We start from the raw sequence: 25,497 nt of genomic DNA, 5'->3' as shown, positions 1-25,497 counted from the left end.
AATGAGCCAGCCAGGTGCCCCAATCTGAAGACATTTTATCAAGAAAGTAAAAAAGACAACCTACAGAATGGGAGAAAATATTTGTAAATCATATATCCTGTAAGGATCTAGTATGCAGAATATATAAAGAACCCTTACAACTCCACAACAAAAAGGCAAACAACTCAATTTAAAAATGGTCAAAGGACTTGAACAGATATTTCCCAGAGAAGATATACAAGTGGCACCAACAACCACATGAAAAGATACTCAATATCGTTAGTCATTAGGGAAATGCAAATCAAAACCACAATGAGATACCACTTCACCCACTAGGAAGTGACACCTAGGATGTGGAGAGAATGGAACCGCCATACAATGTGCTGGTGGGAATATAAAATGATTCAACAGCTGTGGAAAACTGTTTGATGGTTCCTCAAAAGCTATACATAGAACTACCATATTACCCAGAAATTCAACTCCTAGGTACATACCCCAAAAAATTAAAAACAGGCACTCAACAAATACACGTGCATAACAGCACTATCCACGATCACCAAAAGGTGGAAACAGCCCAAACGTCCATCAACAGAGGAATGAACAAATTGTGGTCTATACATATACTGGAGTATCAGTCAGCCGTAAAAAGGAATGAAGTACTGGGGTGCCTGAGTGGCTCAGTTGGTTAAGCATCCAACTTCGGCTCAGGTCATGATCTCACGGTTTGTGAGTTCAAGCCCCGCATCGGGCTCTATGCTGACAGCTCGGAGCCTGAAGCCTGCTTCTGGTTCTGTGTCTCCCTCTCTCTCTGCCCCTCCCCTGCTCGTGCTCTGTCTGTCTCAAAAATAAATAAACATTAAAAAAAAAAAAAAAGGAATGAAGTACTGATACATGCTACAACATGGATGAACCTCAAAAGGTATTATGCCAGGGGCGCCTGGGTGCCTCAGTTGGTTAAGCGTCTGACTCTTGATTTTAGCTCAGGTCATGATCTCATGGTTCATGAGTTCAAGCCCCACATCAGGCTCTGCACTAACAGTGTGGAATCTCCTTGGGATTTTCTCTCTCACTTTCTCTCTTCCCATTCCCAGCTCACGTGCTCTCTCTCTCGCTCTCTCTCTCTCAAAATAAATAAATAAACTTTTAAAAAACAAAATTATACAAAAAAAAAAAAAAAGGTATTATGCATGTGAGAGAAGCCAGACATAGGACCACATACTGTAGGATTCCATTTATACAAAATATCCAGAATAGATCATTCCACAGAAACAGAACACATATTGGTAGTTTCTGGAAGCTGGAGGAAGGAGGGAAGCAACTGTTTAATGGGTACAAGGTTTCTTTTGGGGTGATAAAAATGTTTTGGAATGAGACAAAAGTGGATAGAAGTTGGGGTTGCACAACACTGTGAATGTACTAAATGCCATTGAATTTTTCACCTCAAAATGGTTAGTTGCATGTTATGTAGATTTCACCTCAATAATAAAAAGGATAAAATAATAAATACACGTAACTTTGTTGAAATACAGAGAAAGTAGCTGACTTGTAGAATGATGTCACTAGGTCACTCACTTTCTCAGAACCAACATAGATTTTGGAATTGTCCCTTTTGGTGCCCTGGTGTTTTCACCCTCCTGATTCCCCCTGGGGCCTAGTTTCTGTGGTAAGGGAGAGTTGGGCAAGGGGATGGGGACACGTGTTTCTCCTTCACAGGGGCCTCTTCAGGTCCATCAGCACCCCTATGCCTTTTGGGAGAGTCCGATCTGAGAAGGGTTCCCTTACATCTATCCAGGTCCACCTACCCCCTGGACAGTCCTCTTACAGTACAGGGATACACGTTCCTAGTTTGAAGCCTGCTGCCCTGGAGAAGCCTACATGTCATACCCAGAAAAGACTAAAAGAGGGCTCACAGCAACATTGTAGTAATAACCACCAATTTAAATAACACAAATGCTCATCAACAGGACAAAGGATTAACTAGGTGTAAGCACCCAATAGAAAGAAGATTACAACTCAACAAAGTCAGAACGAGTTAAAAAACACATAAACTACGATTCCATCTATGTGAAGATCTAACACACAAAGCTAAACAGCATGCTATTGAGGAACACCTACAACGTGCACAGATAAAGGAAATTTCAAGACAAGAAATGGATCTATATTTGAGAAATTCAGGGTAGCGGTCACCCTGCAGGAAGGGAGAGGGATGCAGTCAGTGTGGAGCCCAAGAGACATCTAAGGTCCTGGGAATTTCTTTTTGTTTGTTTGTTTGTTTGTTTTGAGAGAGAGAGAGAGAGAGAGAACAAGAGCAGGGAAGGGGGGAGAGAAAGAGACCGAGAGAGAGAGAGAGAGAGAGAGAGAGAGAATCCCAAGCAGGCTCTGCATCACCAGCGCAGAGCCAGACTCCAGGCTGGAACCTATGAACCTGGAGATCATGACCTGAGCCAAAATCAGGAGTCGAACGCTTAACCAACTGACCCACCCAGGTGCCCCCTGGGAATTTATTTCTTAAGCTACGGTCAGATACCCAAATATTTTGTTTCATTTGTCTTTATATGTGCTCATTTTATTTATTTTAATTTTTTTAACGTTTTATTTATTTTTGAGACAGGGAGAGACAGAGCATGAACAGGGGAGGGGCAGAGAGAGGGAGACACAGAATCTGAAACAGGCTCCAGGCTCTGAGCTGTCAGCACAGAGCCCGACGCGGGGCTCGAACTCACAGAACGCGAGATCATGACCTGAGCCGAAGTCAGATGCTCAACCGACTGAGCCACCCAGGCGCCCCTATATGTGCTCATTTTATACGCTCTTCAATGTGTATAATGTCTTCACAATACAGGTTCTTAGGAGAGAGGATGAGCATGAAGCGAGTCAAGGAGAGTAAACAATCACAATGCTGGCTACGCTGGAGTGTGGAGTGTGGTGGCAGCCAAGAGAGGGATCAAGCTGAAGAAAGATTTTTTTCTCTAGGGGGCGCCTGGGTGGCTCAGTCGGTTGAGCGTCCGACTTCAGCTCAGGTCACGATCTCACGGTCCGTGAGTTCGAGCCCCGCGTCGGGCTCTGGGCTGATGGCTCAGAGCCTGGAGCCTGCTTCTGATTCTGTGTCTCCCTCTCTCTCTGACCCTCCCCCGTTCATGCTCTGTCTCTCTCTGTCTCAAAAATAAATAAACGTTAAAAAAAAAAATAAAAAAAAATAAAAAAGATTTTTTTCTCTTAAGGCAGCAAAGACTTGTCTGGGTTTAAAGTAAAGGGGCAAGTATAAAGCCCAGGAGGGCAAGAAACAGAAGGCAAGATTAAGAGTGGGATATAGGAGGGAAGGGAGGGCTTTCAACAGGCTCTGACATTAAGGAAAGGGGAATAAGGATGAATGAAGAAAGGGATGTTTGGGGTGTGAAGGAGAGCACTCCAGTCTGCTGAGAGAAAGAGATTGATCAGGAGAGGGGTAGGAGACTCAGGAGAGTGGGTAGGTAGGAAGGGCATGGTGGGCGTGGTGGAGGAAGGGGCTCTTCCAGGTACATAAAGCATCCCCCCCCCCCAGAACCTAACTGAAGGGTGCCGCTAAAGTCAGAGCAGCTGAGTGCTGCACGTGACAAAGGGAAGGAGGGGACGTAACAGAAAGGGGGAGATGCCCGAGATGCCCAGAGGCCTCGTGGGGAGTGGGGCAGTCTGTACCCTTTTACACTTTTTGAATTTGTGGTCTTTGGGATGTTTTATTTGTTTAGTTGGTTGGTCATTTTGTTGGGGGGGTTGGCTTGGGTTGGTTTTGTTTGGTTTTTGGCTTTGTTTTTGGAAGGAAGAAAAATCGGCTATTTATTGGTGTGGTGCCACCCAGGAGAATGGGGAGCTAGTGCTTAACGTCCTAAATTCCCCGTTGGCTTACAAGCAGGGGTTCTTAAAGGGTGAAAGTTCAGGGTAAGGGTCTTAGGGTCTTGGATCATGCCGATTGATCGACTGTAATATTTCCTTTCTTGACCATCTTCTCCCTCTCGGCATCTCCTTGTCAGGTTTTGGTGTGAGTGCAGTGAGGTGGTCGCTCTGCTGCAGGGGCTTGGCTGTTCCTCTTTAGGGGCCTGGAACTGCAAGACCTTCTCAGCAGATTGTGCTCAGTGATATCATCTCTAGAGTACAAAGGCAGAAGTTGTACATCCCATGACTATTCCTAAGCTGCAAACTATTATTATTTCTTTTCTTGTACACGTGGCATGTTATGTTTGACATCTCAGGCAGAACAGCACCCCACAGACTTCTCAGGAGGCAACATGATGTTACTTCCTAAGGCAAGTTTACAGGTTTCTTTAATAGTAACCAAGGGCTCTGTGACTGGTCAGAGGCAGCTATGTCTAAATTCAGGGAGCTTTGAGGGATAGGGACAATGACTGCTCTAGCTACTTCCTGCTGAGGAGGGGTGGAGGTCAGGATCATAGGGAATGAAAGTGTTTTGCTCCTGGGGCATCTGAATGGCTTAGTTGGTTAAGCATCCGACTTCGGCTCAGGTCATGATCTCGAGGTTCATGATTTTGAGCCCCACGTCAGGCTCTGTGCTGACAGCTCACAGCCTAGAACCTGCTTCAGATTCTATGTCTTCCTCTCTCTCTGCCCCTCCCCTGCTCATGCTGTCTCTCTCTGTCTCTCAAAAATAAATAAACATTTAAAAATTTAATAAAAAAGTGTTTTGCTCCTAACCGTAAGTACTCTGGTGCCTGGCCTAACTTCAAAGCTTTGGACAACCATTAATTAGTTTCTGCTTTTGCTGCCTTGAGCAGCATCTCATGCCACATTTATGAGTAGATAAATCATTAAAAGAATAGCCAAGATAGATAATCCCGCTTGGGTTAATGCCCAGAGTATTGATCGAATTCCTTAAGGAATCCAGAAAAACAGACCAGAATACCAATCCCATTTTGTTCCTGGGACTTCAGTAGGAATCTGTTGCAGCCAAATGTCTTGTCCTCTAATCTTGTCAAGGTGGGTTTCTACTTTTTGTTGAGCTATTACTTGAACCGTTTCGCTGGCCAAGATTCCCAAGGTGATAGAAAGATTTTTGATCATGTGCTCTGAGCCCTTATTCCCCACCAAGGTAAAAATGCTCTCCCAAAAGAATATCAAATGTATTATCTTTTTTTATTGTTTTTTTTAATTAAAAAAAATTTTTTTTAACGTTTATTTATTTTTGAGACAGAGAGAGACAGAGCATGAATGGGGGAGGGTCAGAGAGAGGGAGACACAGAATCTGAAACAGGCTCCAGGCTCTGAGCAGTCAGCACAGAGCCCGATGCAGGGCTCGAACTCACGGACCGCGAGAATGTGACCTGAGCCAAAGTTGGCTGCTTAACCGACTGAGCCACCCAGGTGCCCGTCAAATGTATTATCTTGATAATCAAGCAAAGAATCCCCATTTTGTATTGATTCCCTCTCTTGTTCAATAAATACACTTTTTGAATTCTGAACCATGCAAGTAATTCTAAGAAAACATAAAATACACTGGACCATTTTTGTTTTTTAATTGGGGTATGTATTAGGTCATTTGCATGGACACCAGCAGGCCTGAGGCAGGTACCACAGGCCTGGAAGTAGCTCAGACAACAGGAGAGGTAGGTAGCAGCCGAGCAGGACTCAGGGTTCCTACAGCGAGGGCAAGAGCTGAGTGTGGGTCAAAGAAAGAAAAAGAAGTTGGAGGTTTTATTGTTATACAGGAAAAGTTGTACAAGCCTATGGATTAAAAGTCCAGACTAACTTCCCTCCTCCTTTCCTGCTGGTAGCTCAAGGAATATAAATTATTCCAGTCTAGGCTACGTAGAATGCAAAAGTACATCCACTGCCAAAGCTACTTGGAATGTCTCAGAGAAATGTGTAACTCTTCCTGTTTGGGATTATCTAGACCACTGTTTGCCTCCATCAGTAACCAAGAATGGTGCTGTAAGCCATGAGCTAGCTAGTCCTAGACCACTTTCCCCAGATGTACACAAAAAATACACATACCTCGGGGCGCCTGGATGGCTCAGTTGGTTGAACATGTGACTCTTGATCTTAGCTCAGGTCATGATCCCAGGGTCATGGGATTGAGCCCTGCATCAGGCTCTGCACTGACAGCGTGGAGCCTGCTTGGGATTCTCCCTCCCTCCCTCCCTCTCTCTCTCTCTCTCTCTCTCAATAAATAAACTTAAAAAAAAAAAAAAAAAAAAGGAGTGGAATATAGCTTTGAGCCTAGGTGTGTCTGACACAAAAGCCAAAGTTCTTTCTCAGATTCATATGGCCTGACTACAAAGGAGAGTTCTACAAAGAGGGCATTTTAGAATAAAGAGAACTGAGTGCAGACATAAAAGGCAGAGAATTTAAAAGGGAAAGGCAGAGTCAAGCACGACCTAAACACTGCCCCCACTCTCCCACTCAAGGGTATCTCTTTGAGTTCAGGAATTCAGTTTAAGTCAGGAACAAACTTTTTATGGGTGGATGCTGGCTGAACTGAAGAGGAATGACTTCAGCAGTCAGTCATTTATTGCATACCTTTTATTTGCAAAATATAACCCATGACATAATTCCTGCAATCAAGAAGTTTATGATCTAATGAAGGAAGCCAGAGGTCGAACCCATTATATAACAGGCAGTTTCATCAGAATTGATGCTAAGAAAAATGCTCTAGTCTCCTGGAGTATGTAATAAACCAATCCAATCAGTGGGAAGCAGAGGCTTTTTCACCTGGACTTCAATGGGTAGGGAAGTGAGTGTGCAAGAAAGAGGGGGGAAGTCCTTGAGGTGCTAATAAATGCTGTTGGTAAATCTGTGGAGACTGCAGGTTAGTTTGCGAGTGACACAGAAAGAGAAGAAAGAGGTGCAGAGTTGATGGGAGGTTTTGTTTAAGGCGGTGGAGCTCTAACCTTGCCAGTCCCTTGGAGGAGCAGGGAAGGGATTGGAAGGACGGCTGCAGTTGGAAAGATTAAAGACGGTAAAATCACACTGACATAAATAATCGCATAATTAGAAAAATTAATACTTGAGCTAATTACACAGTAGGGGTGAAATAGGCGAGGTCATAGACAGTACATAAAAGTGGAGGACGTTTGCCTTGGCAAGAAGTGGGATCAATTCTGAGAATGGAGGGGAAGGTCGGATGGGTGTGATGTTACACGACTGTGAGACGGAGGAAAGTTGAGGACACTGCATTGTTTCAGTAAGAAGTTAAATAATCTTTTGGGCCAGGAGGGCTAGGGTGGTCACTAACTTCAGAAGAGTTGGAAAAAGTCTTGAAGTGTGGCTGGAGAAACTATGAACATACCAAACAGAGGATGCACGCGTGGGCAACAGCGACCAACGGCTCTGATAGCCGCGGGGCGGTCTGGGTTCCCGGGAAGGGCTGCGGTTGCAACCCTGTCCTGCTCGGCACAGCTGGGCCAGAGCGGCGCTACCACAGGGAGCAGGTGGCAGCACTGTCTGCTGGAGCTGGGCTGGCGGGGAGCGCGGGCGGGGGCGCGCTCTGCGGGGCGCAGAGCGGACGGCGCCCCAGGCAGCCGGGAACGGGGGGCGGGCCCGAGCAAGCGGGCCTCCGCGCGGCTCTTGGCACGCACGCGCAGACGTGCCGCGGGGCCCGGAGGCACAGAGGAGGGGGAGCGAGAAAGGGGGGTGTGGAACGTATTTCCGCTCTGGCGGACAAATAATACCGGCCAAAGGGGAGGCCAGGCCATCCGGCCCTTTAACCGCGTGGGGGGGGGCTGGTGAAGAAAGGGGGGTCTGGAAGGGGCGAATCCTGCTCCTTTAATTCCCTCCCCTCTTCCTCCTCCCCGAGTTCTCGCCGACGCCGAGGCGCGCGGGGCCTGGAACACACTGCACGAGCCGCCCCCGCCCCTCCCTCCTTACGCCCACGCGGAGCTGGCCCCGCGCGCGCGCCTCGTGCACCCCCGCGCCTGCGCGCTGCCCAGGCTCTGCCCGTGTTTGGGGGCGCTGCCGACCCTGGGGGGGTGGGGGAGATAGGGGGGGAAAAAACAGCGCGCGGAACCGGGCCAGGTGAGAGGCGCGTGCACTCAGGGTCGTGGGGCTGGGGGGGCGTGCCACGGAGCTCTGAACGTGGGGGGGGCGTGCACGAAGCGTGCAGGCGGCGGGGGGAGGACGTGAAAGGCGCGTGCAAACGTGCAAAGGGGGGGCGGAGGAATGAAGCAGCGGGGAAAGGGGGCGGGGTGAGAAAAGGCTGCAGCCCGGGCCACCCCGGAGCCCAGAGCCCCAGGCCTCTGCTCCAGGTTTCTCCAGCCTTCCCCTTGGGCGCGCGGGCTCGCCCCATCCTCGCGGGCGGTCCGGCGAGGGGGGGGGGGGTGTGGACGCCGCTGCCCCGCCCCCGGGAACCACGCCTCCGTTCTCTCGGAGGGAGAGCGCTTCCCCAGGGACTGGGGAAACTGAGGAACGGGCCTGAAGACTGGGAGAGCTGAAACTGGGATGCTGGGCAAGAATGGGAGCGAGGGGCCTGGAGCCTTGGCTTAGGCGAACCAGAGACCTTTGTCTCTGACCGGTTTCCTTCCCAACCAGGGTTGCCCACCCCCGCCACAATGGCCTCTGGGGTGGAAGTCCTGCGCTTCCAGCTGCCGGGCCACGAGGCCGCTACCCTGCGGAACATGAACCAGCTCCGCGCAGAGGAGCGGTTTTGCGACGTGACCATTGTGGCCGACAGCCTCAAGTTTCGTGGCCACAAGGTCATCCTGGCCGCCTGCTCGCCTTTCCTGCGGGACCAGTTCCTACTGAACCCCAGTTCTGAGCTGCAGGTCTCACTGATGCACAGTGCACGCATCGTGGCCGACCTGCTCCTGTCCTGCTACACGGGCGCTCTGGAATTCGCCGTCAGGGACATCGTCAACTACCTGACGGCTGCCTCTTACCTGCAGATGGAGCACGTGGTGGAGAAATGCAGGAACGCCCTCAGCCAGTTCATTGAGCCCAAAATAGGCCTCAAAGAGGATGGGGTCAGCGATGCCAGCCTTGTGAGCAGTGTCAGTGCCACCAAATCCCTGCTCCCTCCTGCTAGGACCCCAAAGCCAGCCCCCAAGCCCCCACCCCCACCCCCTTTGCCCCCTCCACTCCTACGGCCTGTGAAACTGGAGTTCCCTCTGGATGAGGATCTGGAGCTGAAGGCTGAGGAAGAAGATGAGGACGAGGACGAGGACGTGTCTGACATCTGCATCGTCAAAGTGGAGTCGGCCTTGGAGGTGGCACACCGGCTCAAACCTCCCGGAGGTTTGGGAGGAGGCTTGAGCATCGGAGGCTCGGTGGGCAGCCACCTTGGGGAGCTGGCCCAGAGCAGCGTGCCCCCCAGCACTGTGGCCCCACCACAGGGTGTAGTGAAAGCCTGCTATAGCCTGTCCGAGGACGCAGAAGGGGAGGGTTTGCTGTTGATCCCTGGAGGCAGAGCCAGCGTGGGGGCCACCTCGGGCCTGGTGGAGGCAGCAGCAGTGGCCATGGCTGCCCGGGGGGCGGGGGGCAGCCTGGGGGCAGGGAGCAGCCGGGGACCCCTGCCCGGGGGCTTTTCCAGTGGAAACCCCCTAAAGAACATCAAGTGTACCAAGTGCCCGGAAGTGTTCCAGGGCGTGGAGAAGCTGGTCTTCCACATGCGGGCGCAGCACTTCATCTTCATGTGCCCACGCTGCGGCAAGCAGTTCAACCACAGCAGCAACCTCAACCGCCACATGAACGTGCACCGCGGCGTCAAGTCGCACTCGTGTGGCATCTGCGGCAAGTGCTTCACACAGAAGTCCACGCTGCACGACCACCTCAACCTACACTCTGGAGCGAGGCCCTATCGCTGCTCCTACTGCGACGTGCGCTTCGCTCACAAGCCTGCCATTAGGCGGCACCTCAAGGAGCAGCATGGCAAGACAACGGCAGAGAACGTGTTGGAGGCCAGTGTGGCAGAGATCAACGTCCTCATCCGCTAGTGGGGCAGGCTCGGGGGCCAGGAGGCGGGGGTCCCTGGGCTGAAGGGAGCTCCCTGGCCCAGGAGAATAGGTAGGGGGGTGGGAGGGTCGGGAACAGGCAGGTACGGTGGGGAACCTGAGCGGATATATCCTGAGGGAGGGGCTGAAGATTCCTTGGAGAGAGGACCCCTGCCTTTTCAGAAAAAAAGAATGGAGAGGGAGAGGGTTCTTTGAGAAGACCAAGAGAATATGGGCTCCCAGAGAAAGATTTTCTTCTCTTAGACATGCATGGATATGTGGAGGGAGGGAAAGGGTCTTATGGAATGAGGAAAAAAAAAAAAGACAAAAATGCTTTATTCCTGGTTAAGGCTGCCCAGGGAGAGGTTCTGATATATCTTGAGATGGGGGGTGGGGGGGTGGGAATTGGGAGGGAATTTGGCAGGAGGCAGTTTATGTACTCCTGCATAGAATAGATCCTTGGGAGAGGGAGTGGTAGGGGGAAAGGATTATTGAATTCCAGAAAAGGAAGTAGGGAGACAGTTCTTGCATGCTGGGGGAATGGGATTATGGGTAAAGACTCACCAAAACTAGGGAGAACCATGTCAGGTGCCAGGTAAGAGAACATGGGGATAAGGGTCCTGGGTAGATATGAAGTGGGGGACAATAGCAAGAAGGATGAACAGTGGTGGGGGTGGGGGGTAGGGCACTTAGATGAAAGGATACATGGAGGTCTGTTTGGGGAGGGAGGGAGAGGAGTAGAGACTTATACAGTATTTTTTAAGAAAACAAAACGTATTTTTTAGGATTTTTTCTGGAGTTTGGGGTTTTAGTTTTTCTGCTTTTGTTTTCCACAAAATAAAAAATAATAAAAAAAACACTTTATTTTTTCTTTATACTCTGTCTGGCAACTGCATGTGTATGACTATCCCACCCTAGACAGCTTCTCTCTCATGCCATTTGCTCTACACTCCGCACAACTCCTGTAGGCCTCATGCGTGAAGGAGACTTGAGGAGAGAAGGGGATTGTGCAAGTGGGCTTCTCTGGCTGGGGACCCTCCAAATTCTACAACCTCAGCACCTGGCAGATATCCCACACTTATGTTTCATAATTAGCAGTGGTGATAACACACTATCTCCCCCTCTATTGGAAGAGTTTCGTATCTGCGCTATGGAAGAGCTATATGTGTGATCATTGTGTCCGCCAAAACTTTAAGCAGGAGCCAATGTTTGGACATTTATGATCTGAGGAAGGGTTCATGTCCTCGGGAAAGCTAAATAAAATAAACAAAACAAAAAATAGTTCAGGTTAGGGTATGGGGAAGACTACAATTCCCACAAAGCTCTGGAATAGTTCTTAAGCAAAGAGAACTACAGTTCCCAGAAGGCCTTGAATTGGCCTCAGGTGCTCAATACCCCAACCACCTGCTTCTATCAAATACTGCGTGTGAAATCACACAGGTTTTTTTTCCAGGCTTTGACCAGAATGTAATACGTAAAGGGATGGTAGCCTAAATAATGCTACCAAGGTTATATATTGGTGTAACATCATTCATACTGTTAGCTGGGCTGTGACCCACGCAGTGCCTATGTATATAAGGTGTTTGGCAAAAAAGAAGTTACTCAGTAGTATCACCAGGCAGTAACGGCTCTCAGGCCTCTAGGGTCTTACCCAGATCGCTAGTGCACATGGTGGAGTAACATGTATGGCATAAACAGAAGAGACGTTTAGCCCCCGGTTTTCAAAAGGGGACGCTGCTCCAGGAGACATGAAGCAGTTGAGAGTAAAGGTGTCCGCGCGTCCCCACTGCCCCCTCCTTGCTCGTTAGGGAAGCAAGGCCAAAACCGAGCCCGACCCTTCTATCTGGTGACCCACAAACTAGAAAGCACCCAGAGGCGGGAGAAGCATACGCGGGCCAGATTGGAAAGACAGCCGCAGCCGAGAGCTGGGAGGGTCAGACATTCCTTTCGTTACCTAAAACCAGGCGGGGGATGGAGAAGCCACACCTGGACCCAGGCGTGCCTCACCTTCGGCTCCCCGCTGAGCTGACACCAGGAATGGCAGGAATTCTCCCCTGCAGTCCCAGCTTAGGACAGCCACTGCCATTTCCGAGGCTGCTCTCGGGGGAAAATGGCCAGAAGGCGCGTAGTGGCTCCTTTAAGGCTCCTCCTAGTCCTCCCTCCCCCGCCCACGTGACCCGGGGCGGCCGCGCGCCGGCTCAGCCCCCCGCGCAAGCGGCGATGGCGGCGGCGGCGGGAGCTGCAGCGGCGGCGGCCGCCGAGGTGCGGAAGGGGAGGGGGAGAGGCGGGTGCATGCCCGCGCGCGCGCCCGGGGGAAGCGCGCGCCCGTGCAATGCTCCGGGGGTGCAACGGGGCCGGGGGGCCCGGACGGGACCTACAGCAATCCGGAGGGCCAGCACCGGGGGCGGATGAGGGGACCAGGGGGTGGGAGGTGGGGGGAGTGGGCACGGAGGCGCGCGTGCAGCCGCCGGCTGCCCCCGAGTGGGCGGCGGGCGCCGGGGCCCCAGGAGCACGCGCGAGGGGCACGAGGGGCCGTCCACCGGGCTGGGGGGCAGCGGGCGCTGGAGGGGTTGGTGCCCGGGGTCCCCGCGGCCTGGGGGACAAAGGGGGAGCGGCGCGTGCAGCCGGGAGGAGGGGGCGGGGCCGGGGCGCGGAGGCCCCGCCCCCTCCCCCTCCTCTCTTCTCGGCCCCAGAGATGCGGGGTCTACCGAGAGGGAGGGGGTTGATGCGAGCCCGGGGGAGGGGTCGTGCGGCCCCCCCGGGCAGCCGAGGCCGCGGAAGGGGGGGGGCCCATAGAGGAAGAGGTAGGCCCCGGAGCCTACTCTCTCTTCCCAGAGCCCAGGCGTCCTGGGCTCCCCAACTTCCTACAGGGCTGACCAGCCCTCCTCTACCTTGTGTCCCCTGCCAGGGGGAGGCCCCTGCTGAGATGGGGGCGCTGGTGCTGGAGAAGGAGCCTAGAGGAGCCACTGAAAGAGGTGAGTACAGCAGAAAAACGGGCCCTGTTGGACCTTCACCTCCCCCAACACAGGATTCCCTGAGAGCTTAGCCCCAAACTTTTTCTTTTCCCTTACAGTTCATGGCTCTTTGGGGGACACCCCTCGTAGTGAGGAGACCCTACCCAAGGCCAGTCCCGACTCCCTGGAGCCTGCTGGCCCCTCATCCCCAGCCTCTGTCACGGTCACCGTGGGTGATGAGGGGGCTGACACCCCTGTAGGAGCCACACCACTCATTGGAGATGAATCTGAGAATCTCGAGGGAGATGGGGACCTCCATGGGGGCCGCATCCTGCTGGGTGAGAGGCTGGGGAGTCTTGGGGTGGGGGGTGAAGTGGGGTATCCTCTGACTACTTTTCCTCTTATCTTGCCTTTGCCTGCCTGTCTGTCTGTTTTCCAGGCCATGCCACAAAGTCATTCCCCTCTTCCCCCAGCAAGGGGGGTGCCTGTCCCAGCCGGGCCAAGATGTCAATGACAGGGGCTGGAAAATCACCCCCATCGGTCCAGAGTTTAGCTATGAGGCTGCTGAGTATGCCGGGAGCCCAGGGGGCGGCAGCAGCAGGGCCTGAACCCCCTCCGGCCACACCCAGCCCAGAGGGGCAGCCCAAGGTCCACCGAGCCAGAAAAACTATGTCCAAACCAGGAAATGGGCAGGTGAGGATTGAGGGAGAGGGTTGGAGTGGGGAGACAGGAGTAATCCACTGTAAACCCCTTGTGGACTTTCTTTACATTTTTTTTTTTTTTTTTACACTTTATTCAGACCTTTTCTAATCTATTCCCAGTTTCACATATTTACCTAGGGGCTACAGTGTGTCAAATTCTGGGCTGGGGGTTAATCTGAACAAACAGACAAGTTTCTGTCTTCCTGGAGTTTACATTCTTGGGGAGAGGGAAGTAGATAAGACAAAGGTTAGAGAGTTAATTGTGTAGCTACTTTTATAATTATTCTTATGATAATGACTAAAGAAACTTCAGACCACTCTTTCTTTCTACCTCAAAGCAAGCCCCAAGGGAACTTTTTCCTCCCTTTGACACTGTCCCTGCTCCCTTTTTTAAAGGTTCTAAGGGTTTTACTATGAATCCCTAAGGGGTAGGAGGTGAGGGAAAGGACCAAAGCCCCAGAATTTCAGAAGCTTTATGACAATATTTTTAGGGCTCTTGGTATGATTTTGTTTTGGGTATGGTTTAGGTAGCTTTAGGCAAAGCATGAACCTTTGTTTTCTCATCTGTAAAATGGGCAAAAAAGGGCCTGCTTCTGCGATCTTGAAGAGATAAGTGTTAGGTGTGGGATGTGCTTAACATACTACTTCTGGGGATACAGCAGTTCTTGTGATTGCCACATTCTGGTTCACTGGAGCTTCAAATGGTGTTTTTGAGGGTGTGGCTCAACTACCCTCCACCTCACCCAGGGCTGCAGGCTAATCCAGGCCCCCAGGCCCAACCAGAGATACTCCCGACCCTAAGTGTGCTCCCTCTCGGCCCCCAGCCCCCAGTCCCTGAGAAGCGGCCCCCTGAAGTGCAGCATTTCCGCATGAGTGATGACGTGCACTCCTTGGGGAAGATGACCTCAGGTCAGTCCCACCTCCCACCCAACCTGCTGCTGGATGAGACCTCAGGGTCCTGAGGGTTAAGGACAGGCCTTACTCCTTTCTCTCTCTCCTTCTAGATGTGGCCAAAAGGAGGAAGCTGAACTCCAGTGGTGGCCTGGTGAGCCTGGAGAGGCAGAAAACAAGGCCTCTCCACCTAGGGGGCCTCATCCTGCCCTCAAGGGAAATGGGCTGGGGGGGAAGTACCAGCAGCTTCCATTTTTCTGATCTTTTCCTAGTCGGAGGAGTTGGGTTCTGCCCGGGGTTCAGGAGAAGTGACCATGGAGAAAGGGGACCCAGGGTCCCTAGAGGAGTGGGAGACAGTGGTGGGGGACGACTTCAGCCTCTACTACGACTCCTACTCTGTGGATGAGCGTGTGGACTCTGACAGCAAGGTGAGAAGGAGCTAGCCTACCTCCCTGCCAGCACGTACCTTGTTCAAGGCTCAATCGCCAGTCTTTCATTCCCTGCCTTGTCTCTTTCCTTTTTACCTTGTGAACACCCCCTAATTCAGGGCCCCATACGGTCCGTAACTTCCAGTGCATGCTCCACCCCAGTCCCTCCCCTTGCTCCTCTCCATGGTGGCAACCACCATCCTGGACTTGGGGTTTAGCATTCCATTTTGTTGTTTGCTTGCTTGTTTATTCTTTTGCTCTTGGTTTGGTTTTATCTCCTACAAGTGCCTGTGCAGTATAATGCTGTCTTACCTGTTGTGCTTTTTTTTTTTTTTTTTTAACATTTTTTCACGGAAAACTTCAAATAACATACAAAAGAGCAAAGGGTGAGCCCTCATGAAGCCTCACCTGGCTCCAGCAATTTTCAGTACACAGCCTCTCTTGACTCCTCTCTTCCTCCCCTAGCACACCCACCTCCCTGACTGCTTTAAAGTAGCCATCACATCGTTTTATCTGGAAATGTTTTCATATGTATCTCTAAACATCAGGCCTCTTCCTGTTTTTTATTTTTATTTTTTAGTGTTTTTATTTATTTTTGAGAGAGAAAGAAACAGAGTGTGAGCCGGGAAGGGGCAGAGAGAGAAGCAGGGTCCAGGCTTTGAGCTGTCAGCACAGAGCCCGTCGCAGAGCTCAAACTCATGAACTGCAAGACCCTGGCCTGAGCTGAAGTCAGATACTTAACTGACTGAGCCACCCAGGCGCCCTCTTCCTGTTTTTTAATATCACTGCTTAACTGTTTTCACAACCTAGAAAATGTAGCCGTCACCTTGCTATGAGTGTTCATGTGTTCTCAGTTGTTTCATAGATGGGTTTTTGTTTGTCCAGATTCAAATGAGCTCCATACATTGGTTTGATTGACATTTGCCTTAGGCCTCTCTTGATGTAAAGGTAGGTTTACCTGTCTTTGAAAAAGAAGGGGGTTTTTTTTGCCATTTATTTGTTGAAGAAGCCAGGTTGGTTGTCCTACAGAATTTCTCGTTTAAAATTAGTTGACTGGGTGGCGACTGACATGTTCTTTTTTCTTTTTTTTAAATGTTTATTTATTTTAGAGAGAGGGAGACAGAGGTTCCAGAGCAGGCTCTGCACTGACAGCAGATAGCCCAATGCAGGGCTTGAACTCACGAACTGTGAGATCTTGAGCCAAAGTAGGATGCTTAACCGACTAAGTCATTCAGGCGCCCCCTTAATATTTTTTATAAACTAGTTCTAAAAGCATAATCAGCTTTGGGTGTGTTTTTGTTTTTAATGGTGAGAAGATTTGATAGCTGGTATGCATGCTTCCTCTTGCATCGCATAAGCGGGCATGGGACGTCTTATCTTTTTGTTAGTGGTATTTAAGATTGATAGTAGATTTCTGTGACGTCAACCTTCTCCTTATTACAAAGTTCTTCATTAGCTTTTCATCTGGTATTTTTAGCAACCGCTGGTAGTCCTATCTACATACGAATTTCATAAAAAGCATAAAACATGTGCTTGTTTTCTGGAACTTTTTTTTTTTTGCTTAATATGTCATCAAGATTCACACACATCATTGTGAGTGAGGTGCCTTCCTTTTCACAGCTGTCTAACATCCCACACCCTTTGTTTCCTCTCCTGTCCATTCACCTCCTCCAGGGAGCCATCCTGGGACAGTAGTAATAGTTCTTTAAAAATTTTTTTTTTTAATGTTTATTTTTGAGAGAGAGACAGACAGAGTACGGGCCGGGGAGGGGCAGAGAGAGAGGGAGACACAGAATTCGAAGCAGGCTCCAGGCTCTGAGCCGTCAGCATAGGGCCCGACGCAGGGCTCAAACTCAAGAACTATGAGATCACGACCTAAGCCAAAGTTGGACGCTTAACTGACTGACCCACCCGGGCACCCCAGTAGTAATAGTTCTTTATTTATCCTGCTTCATTGAGTCTTGGGGGTTGGATGTGTCCTGCCCTGCTTGTTTCCCAAGAGAGGGCTGTGGACTGAGGGTTGCTGTTTCCCCAGCCCTGCCTTGCTTCTCTCCCAGTCTGAGGTTGAAGCTCTGGCTGAACAACTAAGTGAGGAAGAGGAGGAAGAGGAGGAGGAGGAAGAAGAGGAAGAGGAGGAAGAAGAAGAAGAGGAAGAAGAAGAGGAAGATGAGGAGTCTGGCAATCAGTCTGACAGGGTAAGAGCTGGAGGCTGGCATCCTGAGGAGTGGGGGCTGAGGGGCTGGAGGTCTGAGTCCCCAGAGCAGGGGTAGTGGGCTGGGGGCTAGGCTCTCTAATTCTTCCTCCATCCCAGAGTGGTTCCAGTGGCCGGCGCAAAGCCAAGAAGAAGTGGCGGAAGGACAGCCCATGGGTGAAGCCATCCCGGAAACGGCGGAAGCGCGAGCCTCCACGGGCCAAGGAGCCACGAGGTGAGGAGGCTCCTCTGCTTTTGGGTCCCCTCCTCCAGCCCCCCTGCCAGCCCCCAGAGAGCGTGCATGAACACACGCTCATGCATGTGCTCATGCACGTACACCCGCATGTACCCACGCGTCCAGGCACCTGTGAGCTCGCACTCTCACTCTCTCTGTCTCTGTGTCAGGAGTGAATGGTGTGGGCTCCTCAGGCCCCAGTGAGTACATGGAGGTCCCTCTGGGGTCCCTGGAGCTGCCCAGCGAGGGGACCCTCTCCCCCAACCACGCTGGTAATTGCCAATTGCTGGGATGGAGAGCCACTAGGGGGCACCCTCTGGGCTGGAGGGAATGGGGAGGAGGGGGACCCCACCGGAGCTGAGGTGTCTGTCCATGGCCAGGCTTTGGGAGTTCTAGAGCTTGGAGGGAAAGGCAGGGCGGGGGTGCGAGGCCCTACCAGTGGTCCCTGTGGGTGATGGGTATGGCCTTCCTCAGCTCCCTTTTCCCTCCGTCCAAGGGGTATCCAATGACACGTCTTCACTGGAGACAGAGCGGGGGTTTGAGGAGCTGCCCCTCTGCAGCTGCCGCATGGAGGCACCCAAGATTGACCGCATCAGCGAGAGAGCTGGGCACAAGTGCATGGCCACAGAGAGTGTGGATGGAGAGGTGGGCCCTGTGAGCTGGGAAGAGAGGTGCCGGTGGGTCGGGGGGGATCCAGCCCCGGGCTCTAGCCTCACCCTCTTCCTACCCGTTCACGCTGCCACAGCTGTCAGGCTGCAATGCCGCAATCCTCAAGCGGGAGACCATGAGGCCATCAAGCCGCGTGGCACTAATGGTGCTCTGTGAGACCCACCGTGCCCGCATGGTCAAACACCACTGCTGCCCAGGCTGTGGCTACTTCTGTACGGCGGTGAGTGACCGGTGGGGCAGACAGGCAGCATGCCCCACAGGGGAGGGGTCTTCTAGATCCTGACCACATTATTTTCCAGGGCACCTTCCTGGAGTGCCACCCCGACTTCCGTGTGGCCCACCGCTTCCACAAGGCCTGTGTGTCCCAGCTGAACGGCATGGTCTTCTGTCCCCACTGTGGGGAGGATGCATCTGAGGCCCAGGAGGTGACCATCCCCCGGGGGGATGGGGTGACCCCACCAGCTGGCACCGCAGCCCCTGCCCCCCCACCCCTGGCTCAGGATGCCCCCGGGAGAGCAGACACTTCCCAGCCCAGGTACTGGCCTCCCCTTTCCCGACTGTCTGTTCCCTGCCCTGGCCCCGTTGCTTGTAGACATCAGCACCTTCTCCCACAGTGCCCGGATGCGAGGGCATGGGGAGCCCCGGCGCCCACCCTGTGACCCTCTGGCTGACACCATCGACAGCTCAGGGCCCTCCCTGACTCTTCCCAATGGGGGCTGCCTCTCAGCCGTGGGGCTGCCACCTGGGCCAGGCCGAGAGGCCCTGGAGAAGGCCCTGGTCATCCAGGAATCGGAGAGGTGAATGAGGGGTTGCTCTCGGGCTGGGCAGCCAGGGCTGGGGCTGAAAGGTGGATCTGCAGGTTTTGAGGTTGATGCTCCTTCTGAGGAGCCTACACCTCTCCCTCGCCATGACAGGAGGAAGAAACTCCGCTTCCACCCCCGGCAGTTGTACCTGTCGGTGAAGCAAGGGGAGCTGCAGAAGGTGATCCTGATGCTGTGTGAGTATTCCACTTACTCGTTTGTTCTGCAGACCTTGAGTGAACACTGGTTATGTACCAGACACTGGGCTCAGGGCCAGGAGCGCAGCAACGAAGGCCATTGTCCTTGCCCTGAAATACTTAGTGTTAGTGTGGTAGGGGAGACAGACACACAGATAACCCATCAGTTGTGCCTTCCCAGTGGATGTTCAGAGGAGTTAACAACATTGCTCACGAGGGGCCCCTGACATGGGTTAGGGCCCTAAGAAGCCTTCCTGGAGGAGGTCCCACCTGCCCCCTAACTCGCTCACCACTTGTCCCTCCCTCTTCCGGTGTGGCGGGCTCTCCCCACAGTGGACAACCTGGACCCCAACTTCCAGAGCGATCAGCAGAGCAAGCGCACGCCCCTGCACGCGGCCGCCCAGAAGGGCTCCGTGGAGATCTGCCACGTGCTGCTGCAGGTCAGCATGGGCCCAGCCCTCTGCCTCATTTGCCAGGCCCCCAGATGCCCTCCCTTCCCCAGCCCTTCTGAGGTGCCAGCCCCCATGCCCCCTCCTTGCAGGCAGGAGCCAACATCAATGCAGTGGACAAGCAGCAGCGCACCCCGCTGATGGAGGCTGTGGTGAACAACCACCTGGAGGTAGCACGCTACATGGTGCAGCGTGGCGGCTGTGTCTACAGCAAGGTGTGGTGACCGGGCCAGCCGGGGCCTAGGTTTGAGATGGGTTTGAGATGCCAGCGGGGGACTCATCTGCCCACGTCTTCCTCAGGAGGAGGATGGCTCCACCTGCCTCCACCATGCAGCCAAAATTGGGAATTTGGAGATGGTCAGCCTGCTGCTCAGCACAGGACAGGTGGACGTCAACGCCCAGGTCAGCGGCCTGGCTGCCTGCCCAGCCCACTTCGTCTGGGTCCTTGGCTCAGCTTCGGGCTTTGGGCCCCCTTTAGACCTCAGCTGACCTCCGACCCTTTCCGTGATCTCGCCTTGCTCTAGCGTGTCCCTGTCTCTTTTCTCCCTCCTCATTTGTGTTTTTTTCTTTACCTTTCTCCTTTTTGCTTTTTCTGTCAGTTTTCAGAATGATGAGTTGCTGCCTTAATCTCTGGAAGTGTGCAATGATACTCTTTATCACCTCTCACTTTGTCATATGTTGGGTGTGTTTTAGCCTATTGATCTTTGAATTGTTCCATTCTTTGTCCAGGAGGAGCCCCTTGAACTAGGCTTCTGGGGTTTTTGTTAGTACCCAACCGCTTTTAAGTGCATCTTTTAGTACAAAGAGATTTTTTTAGAGACTGCAGTCTGTGTCGTTAGCAGCAGTTATTGCTGTTGGGTCACTGTGTTCTAGGACTTTTGAGTGGAAAGACCTAGGAAGTATGTGTCTTTTAGAATGAGAAAAATTATTCCATAACTCTGAGCAATAGACACTATTAGTCCCATTTTACAGATCGGGAACCTGAGACCCCAGAGACTTACCTGGAGTCTCAAAGCATGTGAGTGATGGAGCTGAGACTCACACTCAGAGTCTAGCCCCAGAGCCTGTGCTCTTGACCACATGCTCCTTTGGGAAGCAGGGCCAGCTGCTGGGCGTGCCCGGGGCAGGGGAAGGGGGACCCCTCACCCTCTTCCCTCTCTCCCCACCCACAGGACAGTGGGGGATGGACGCCCATTATCTGGGCTGCGGAGCACAAGCACATTGAGGTGATCCGCATGCTGCTGACACGGGGCGCCGATGTCACCCTCACAGACAACGTGAGAGTTTGTTGGGGGTAATGGAGGTGGGGACTGTCCTGGCCCCCTGAGCAAGGACGAGGCTGGGTTCAAGGGCTCACTGCTTGGACCCACCCTTCCCCTCCCACGTCCACAGGAGGAAAACATCTGCCTGCACTGGGCCTCCTTCACTGGCAGTGCTGCCATCGCCGAGGTCCTCCTCAATGCACGCTGCGACCTCCACGCTGTCAACTACCACGGTGACACGCCCCTGCACATCGCAGCGCGGGAGAGCTACCACGACTGTGTGCTGTGAGCCCCAGCCCACCCCACGCCCTGACGCCCCAGCGCCTTCACGCAGCCCCAGACCCCACAGGCTTCCTGTCCCCTCCCAGGCTGTTCCTGTCACGCGGGGCGAACCCTGAGCTGCGGAACAAGGAGGGGGACACAGCATGGGACCTGACTCCTGAGCGCTCCGACGTGTGGTTTGCGCTGCAGCTCAACCGCAAGCTTCGTCTTGGAGTGGGGAATCGGGCCATCCGCACCGAGAAGATCATCTGCCGGTGAGCCCGGGCCCTCTGCACCCAGGACAGCCTTCTGCCCTCTCCCCCAGCCCTGCTGAACCTCCAGAACATCCCTCAGACCCTCCCCAGGCTCCACTGAATCACCAGAACCAACCCCCAGCTAGGATACCAGATACAGTAAACAGAAATAGAGTTAAATTGGAATTTCAGTCGAGCAGCGCGTACTTTTTTAGCGTTAAGAGCATCCCACACAGTATTTGGAATGTATCCATAGTAAAAAATTACGTCTTACTTATCCAAAATCCAATTTTCATTGGGTGTCCTGCAGTTTATTTGACGACCTTACCTCCCATGCCCCGATGAACCCCCAGAATCATGCCCTTCCCTCCCACAGCCCCAGGAACCTCCTAGGCCTCTCCTTGTACCTAGTGGACCCCCTGACCCCATCCTGTAGCACCCCCAGCCCCATCTCCCTTCCATCAGGGATGTGGCTCGGGGTTATGAGAACGTGCCTATTCCCTGCGTCAACGGTGTGGACGGGGAGCCCTGCCCGGAGGATTACAAGTACATCTCAGAGAACTGTGAGACGTCCACCATGAACATCGACCGCAACATCACCCACCTGCAAGTGAGCAGGGGCCCGGGACCTCCTGGAGGGACACACAAGCTGTGGGCCAACAAGGCACCTGGCCAGTGGAGTGGGGCTGAAAGGGACCTCTGGCGTGGGCTTGCATGCATCTGGGAAAGGGGTCCTTTTTCTGGGACACGTGAAGGTATCATATGGGCTCCCGGTAGCCCTGGGGACACCCCAATCAGCAATACCTTGATTGTTCCTCGCCCCGGGAGCATCACCACCTGCTGTACTAATATAACCACCTCAGGGAAAGGACAGCAGTTGGGGGGCAGAGAGCGCCGGTTGCTGAGGGGACAAGGCCACTTCTGAGGGCCGAGCTGATCCCCTGCCTCCCGCCCCAGCACTGCACGTGTGTGGACGACTGTTCCAGTTCCAACTGCCTATGTGGCCAGCTCAGCATTCGCTGCTGGTATGACAAGGTATGTGCCCTCACCCTGGGCTTCCAGGGGCGTGCCAGGATAGAGGTGAGCCTGTGCCCAACTACATGCAAATCAAGGGCATGGTGGCGTGGTTCCTGTTCTCTGCTCCCAGCATGTGGCCTCCCCCAGCCCGTTCTCCCTGTGTGTGGCACTGGGATCCATGGTGGGTTTTTCTGTGGAGTCCTGGGGGTCCTTGGCAGCTGAGGTGGGCGCCATACAGAAACCACTTGTCCTCCCCTCCTTCGACCCCAGGATGGACGGCTGCTCCAGGAATTTAACAAGATCGAGCCCCCACTGATTTTCGAGTGTAACCAGGCGTGTTCCTGCTGGAGAAACTGCAAGAACCGGGTGGTGCAGAGTGGTATCAAGTGAGGCCCACCCCTGCAGCCCACCCTCACCCCCACCTCACCCCCATGTCCCCTCCGGTGGGGGTTTCTGGGTTCCTCCGCCTAATGTCACCCCCTTTCCTGCCCCCAGAGTGCGACTGCAGCTCTACCGAACAGCCAAGATGGGCTGGGGGGTCCGAGCCTTGCAGACCATCCCCCAAGGAACCTTCATCTGCGAGTGAGTAGGGGTGGAAGGGTGCACAGCCGTAGTTGACTCCCAAGCCTCCATCTGCTCTCCTCCCTGATGGGTCCCACCCCTTCCCACTGCCCGTCTCTGGCCAGATTGTACCTGCTCCCAGCCTGCTCAGACCTCAGAACCTTCTGTCACCACTACCACATCTTCCCTCCCCTGCCTTTCCAAGCTGGGAGACAGACGTGCATTGAGCCTCTGTCACTGGGTATCCTGGGCCAAGTTCTTAACCTCCTGGAGCCTCATTTTGCTCGTCTGCAAAATGGAGGTGATAAAGTTACCTTTCTGTCTAAGTCACCAGGGCCTCACTTCTCTCCAGCAATTCTTTCTTTTCTCAGCATCTGTAACCCTCCTGCCCCCTGGCTCCTACTCCATGGCCTGCAGACTTAATCTAGGCCTCCTTTGGCCCCACTTGCCTCTTTACAGGACCATCCATTTTCTCTTTATTGGGTCATCTCTCAACTTTGTTCAAATGGCCCCTTCCTCCTGAGCCTCAGTTTCCCCACCATCCACTCACTGCTCATCCCTGCCGGAATCTGCCTTTGCCCTTGCCCTTCTGCTGATACCACCTCTCGACAGCCCGCCCGTCACCCCGTATCTTGATCTTCCTTCTCCCAGCGTCTGCTACTCTCCCTTGCTGTGGCTCCCATGACGCTGTCCTACCTCTGACCCATCCATCCTCCCTTTTCACCAACTTCTCTTCCTCCACTTTCTAAATGTGGGTGTCCTTGTGTCCAGCTCCTTCCTAGAGTTCCTCACAGTCCCTGTGGCTCTGTCCCTTCCTGCAGCCCCAACCTCTCCTGTGCTACTGCCTGGCATCGCCACCACCTGCTGTGTGATTCCTAGTCCAGAAACCTCCCAGTGACTAAACCTGCGTGGATTTCCCCGCCCAAACTACCTGCCTATAGATACTGATCCCTGTAACCACAGGCGCTTGGTGTCTCCCTACTCGCTGATTCTTCCTCTGGTGCAGCTCAGGCCCTTCCCTTTACCTTCCCCACCACTGCATCTCCAGCTCATCCCCAGCCCACCGGCCCCAACTTCCCCCACATTTGCTGGTCCTGCCCGTTGTTCCAGCTGTCCGGTGGAGACCCCAGCTGGCAAGAGTATGCCCAGTGTTGTTCCCTCTGTTGTGTCCTCTGTTCCTCCTTTTCATTCTCATTCCAGAGGGGAGCCACCCACCTCCTCCCCCACTCCCAAGATGTCTGCTGTCCTCCATGCCCACTCTGCCTTGGCTGCCTACCTCAGCCATCTAGGTCTGTGGGATTCATAGACACAGACGGGGCAGCTGACAAATTGTGAAAGAGGGTTCCATGGGGTTCTGAGGAGAGACAGGGCTTGGAGCGAGCTCCCGATAACCCCTGTTCACCTTCAGAACCACCACTTCCTGCCCAATAGGTACGTTGGGGAGCTGATCTCCGATGCTGAGGCTGATGTAAGAGAGGATGATTCTTATCTCTTCGACCTAGACAACAAAGTAAGCAGGAGACCCCTCTGTACCTTGCTCCCAGCCAGCTGATGGAAAGCTGGGGAGGAGGGACTGGATGGTCTGTGGGTGGGGAGGTTGGCCAGGCAAGCAGGGTAGTAGTAGATGTGAAGAGTGACGCCTTCCCCTCAGGACGGAGAGGTGTACTGCATTGATGCCCGTTACTATGGCAACATCAGCCGCTTCATCAACCACCTGTGTGACCCCAACATCATCCCTGTCCGTGTCTTCATGCTGCACCAGGACCTCCGGTTTCCACGCATTGCCTTCTTCAGTTCCCGAGACATCCGGACTGGGGAGGAGCTGGGGTGAGGTGTCTCTGGTGTGTGCCAGGGGTGTGGGAGATGCAGTAAGCTTGGGACCAGAAGCTGAAGACTGGAGAGTGCCTGGTTTCCAGGCATGGATAGAGCAGAGCCTCTCTGATGTCCGTGTAGATGGAGTCCTGAGCCTCCCAGATTGATTCAGTAGATTTGGGATGGGGCCCAAGATTCTTCTGCATGTCTAATGAGTCACAGGCAGTGCCAGTGCTGCAGGTCTGTGAAACAGAAAAGGGCTTGGAGTCCATCTGGAGAAAATGGGGGTGGGTGCTTTGGGGTAGGCCTGGGCAGCTGGGTTTGGATCCCATAGCCTCCTTCTGCTCCTCTGACAGGTTTGACTATGGTGACCGCTTCTGGGACATCAAAAGCAAATACTTCACCTGTCAGTGTGGCTCTGAGAAGTGCAAGCACTCAGCCGAGGCCATTGCCCTGGAACAGAGCCGCCTGGCCCGCCTGGACCCCCACCCCGAGCTGTTGCCTGAGCTCGGCTCCCTGCCCCCAGTCAATCCCTGAACGCGGACCACACACGTCCCCCACCCCTGGATGGCCACCAGCTCAGCAGCCCCCTCTGCCACTTGCTGCTCACAGCCCACACCTGGGGGTGCTGCCTTCTTCTGTCCCTTACCCCTTCACACATTCCTCGGCCAGAGACCCCCAGCCGGGCCCTGGAGGTCTGACAGCCCCTCTCTCCCAGAGCTGGTTCTTCCCTGGGAGGGTGACTTCAGGGCTGGCCGCTCCCTGTCCGCCATCCTCAGCTGAAGTTTGATGAATTGAAATTGGGCCTCTATGCCAGCTGGTTTCTTTTGTTCTCAATAAATACTGGGTTTGGTAATAAACTGTCTTGGTGATTGTTTGAGGGGCCAGAGGGGGTTGGTCAGGGAGGAAGCACACATAGCCAGAG

General features: G+C 53.4%; 3 protein-coding genes across 9 annotated transcripts in view; 2 read left to right on the top strand and 1 right to left on the bottom strand.

Annotated features, from left to right (window-relative positions):
* C2 (complement C2) overlaps positions 1–7,674 on the bottom strand; it is a 42,697-nt gene extending 35,023 nt beyond the window's left edge. The window contains exon 1 of the mRNA XM_078446757.1: positions 7,256–7,674. Coding sequence (XP_078302883.1) covers positions 7,256–7,661 — 406 coding nt within the window. The 5' untranslated portion in view covers positions 7,662–7,674. The remainder of the gene's footprint in view (positions 1–7,255) is intronic.
* A 202-nt stretch (positions 7,675–7,876) lies between these two features.
* On the top strand, positions 7,877–10,221 carry ZBTB12 (zinc finger and BTB domain containing 12). Its single transcript, XM_060615184.2, has 2 exons — positions 7,877–7,980; positions 8,494–10,221. The coding sequence occupies exon 2, from the start codon at positions 8,514–8,516 to the stop codon at positions 9,891–9,893; it is 1,380 nt and encodes a 459-aa protein (XP_060471167.1). The 5' UTR covers positions 7,877–7,980; positions 8,494–8,513; the 3' UTR covers positions 9,894–10,221.
* Positions 10,222–12,072: 1,851 nt separating this feature from the next.
* Positions 12,073–25,432, top strand: EHMT2 (euchromatic histone lysine methyltransferase 2). 7 transcript variants are annotated; one of them, XM_060615175.2, is made up of 28 exons: positions 12,073–12,152; positions 12,799–12,865; positions 12,964–13,182; positions 13,284–13,537; positions 14,370–14,454; positions 14,550–14,590; positions 14,709–14,864; positions 16,922–17,059; positions 17,176–17,290; positions 17,461–17,562; positions 17,787–17,935; positions 18,036–18,179; positions 18,259–18,494; positions 18,574–18,756; positions 18,874–18,956; positions 19,290–19,396; positions 19,498–19,620; positions 19,706–19,807; positions 20,578–20,682; positions 20,798–20,952; positions 21,036–21,203; positions 21,648–21,792; positions 22,140–22,217; positions 22,470–22,585; positions 22,695–22,781; positions 24,192–24,270; positions 24,412–24,587; positions 24,929–25,432. In XM_060615175.2, the coding sequence occupies exons 1-28, from the start codon at positions 12,111–12,113 to the stop codon at positions 25,107–25,109; spliced, it is 3,636 nt and encodes a 1,211-aa protein (XP_060471158.1). In that variant the 5' UTR covers positions 12,073–12,110; the 3' UTR covers positions 25,110–25,432. The 7 variants fall into 7 exon arrangements, with proteins under 7 accessions (XP_060471158.1, XP_060471159.1, XP_060471160.1 ...); XM_060615176.2 differs by lacking the exon at positions 17,461–17,562; XM_060615174.2 differs by lacking the exon at positions 12,073–12,152 and having other exon boundaries at positions 12,310–12,865; positions 24,412–24,628; positions 24,929–25,041.
* The last annotated feature ends 65 nt before the right edge of the window (positions 25,433–25,497 follow it).

The sequence above is a fragment of the Panthera onca genome, chromosome B2 (genome assembly GCF_046562875.1).
Source record: "Panthera onca isolate mPanOnc1 chromosome B2, mPanOnc1 haplotype 2, whole genome shotgun sequence".
Taxonomy (NCBI): Eukaryota; Metazoa; Chordata; class Mammalia; order Carnivora; family Felidae; genus Panthera; species Panthera onca.
The sequence above is the reverse complement of the archived record's forward strand: the minus strand, read 5'-3'. Positions and strand labels throughout refer to the sequence as shown.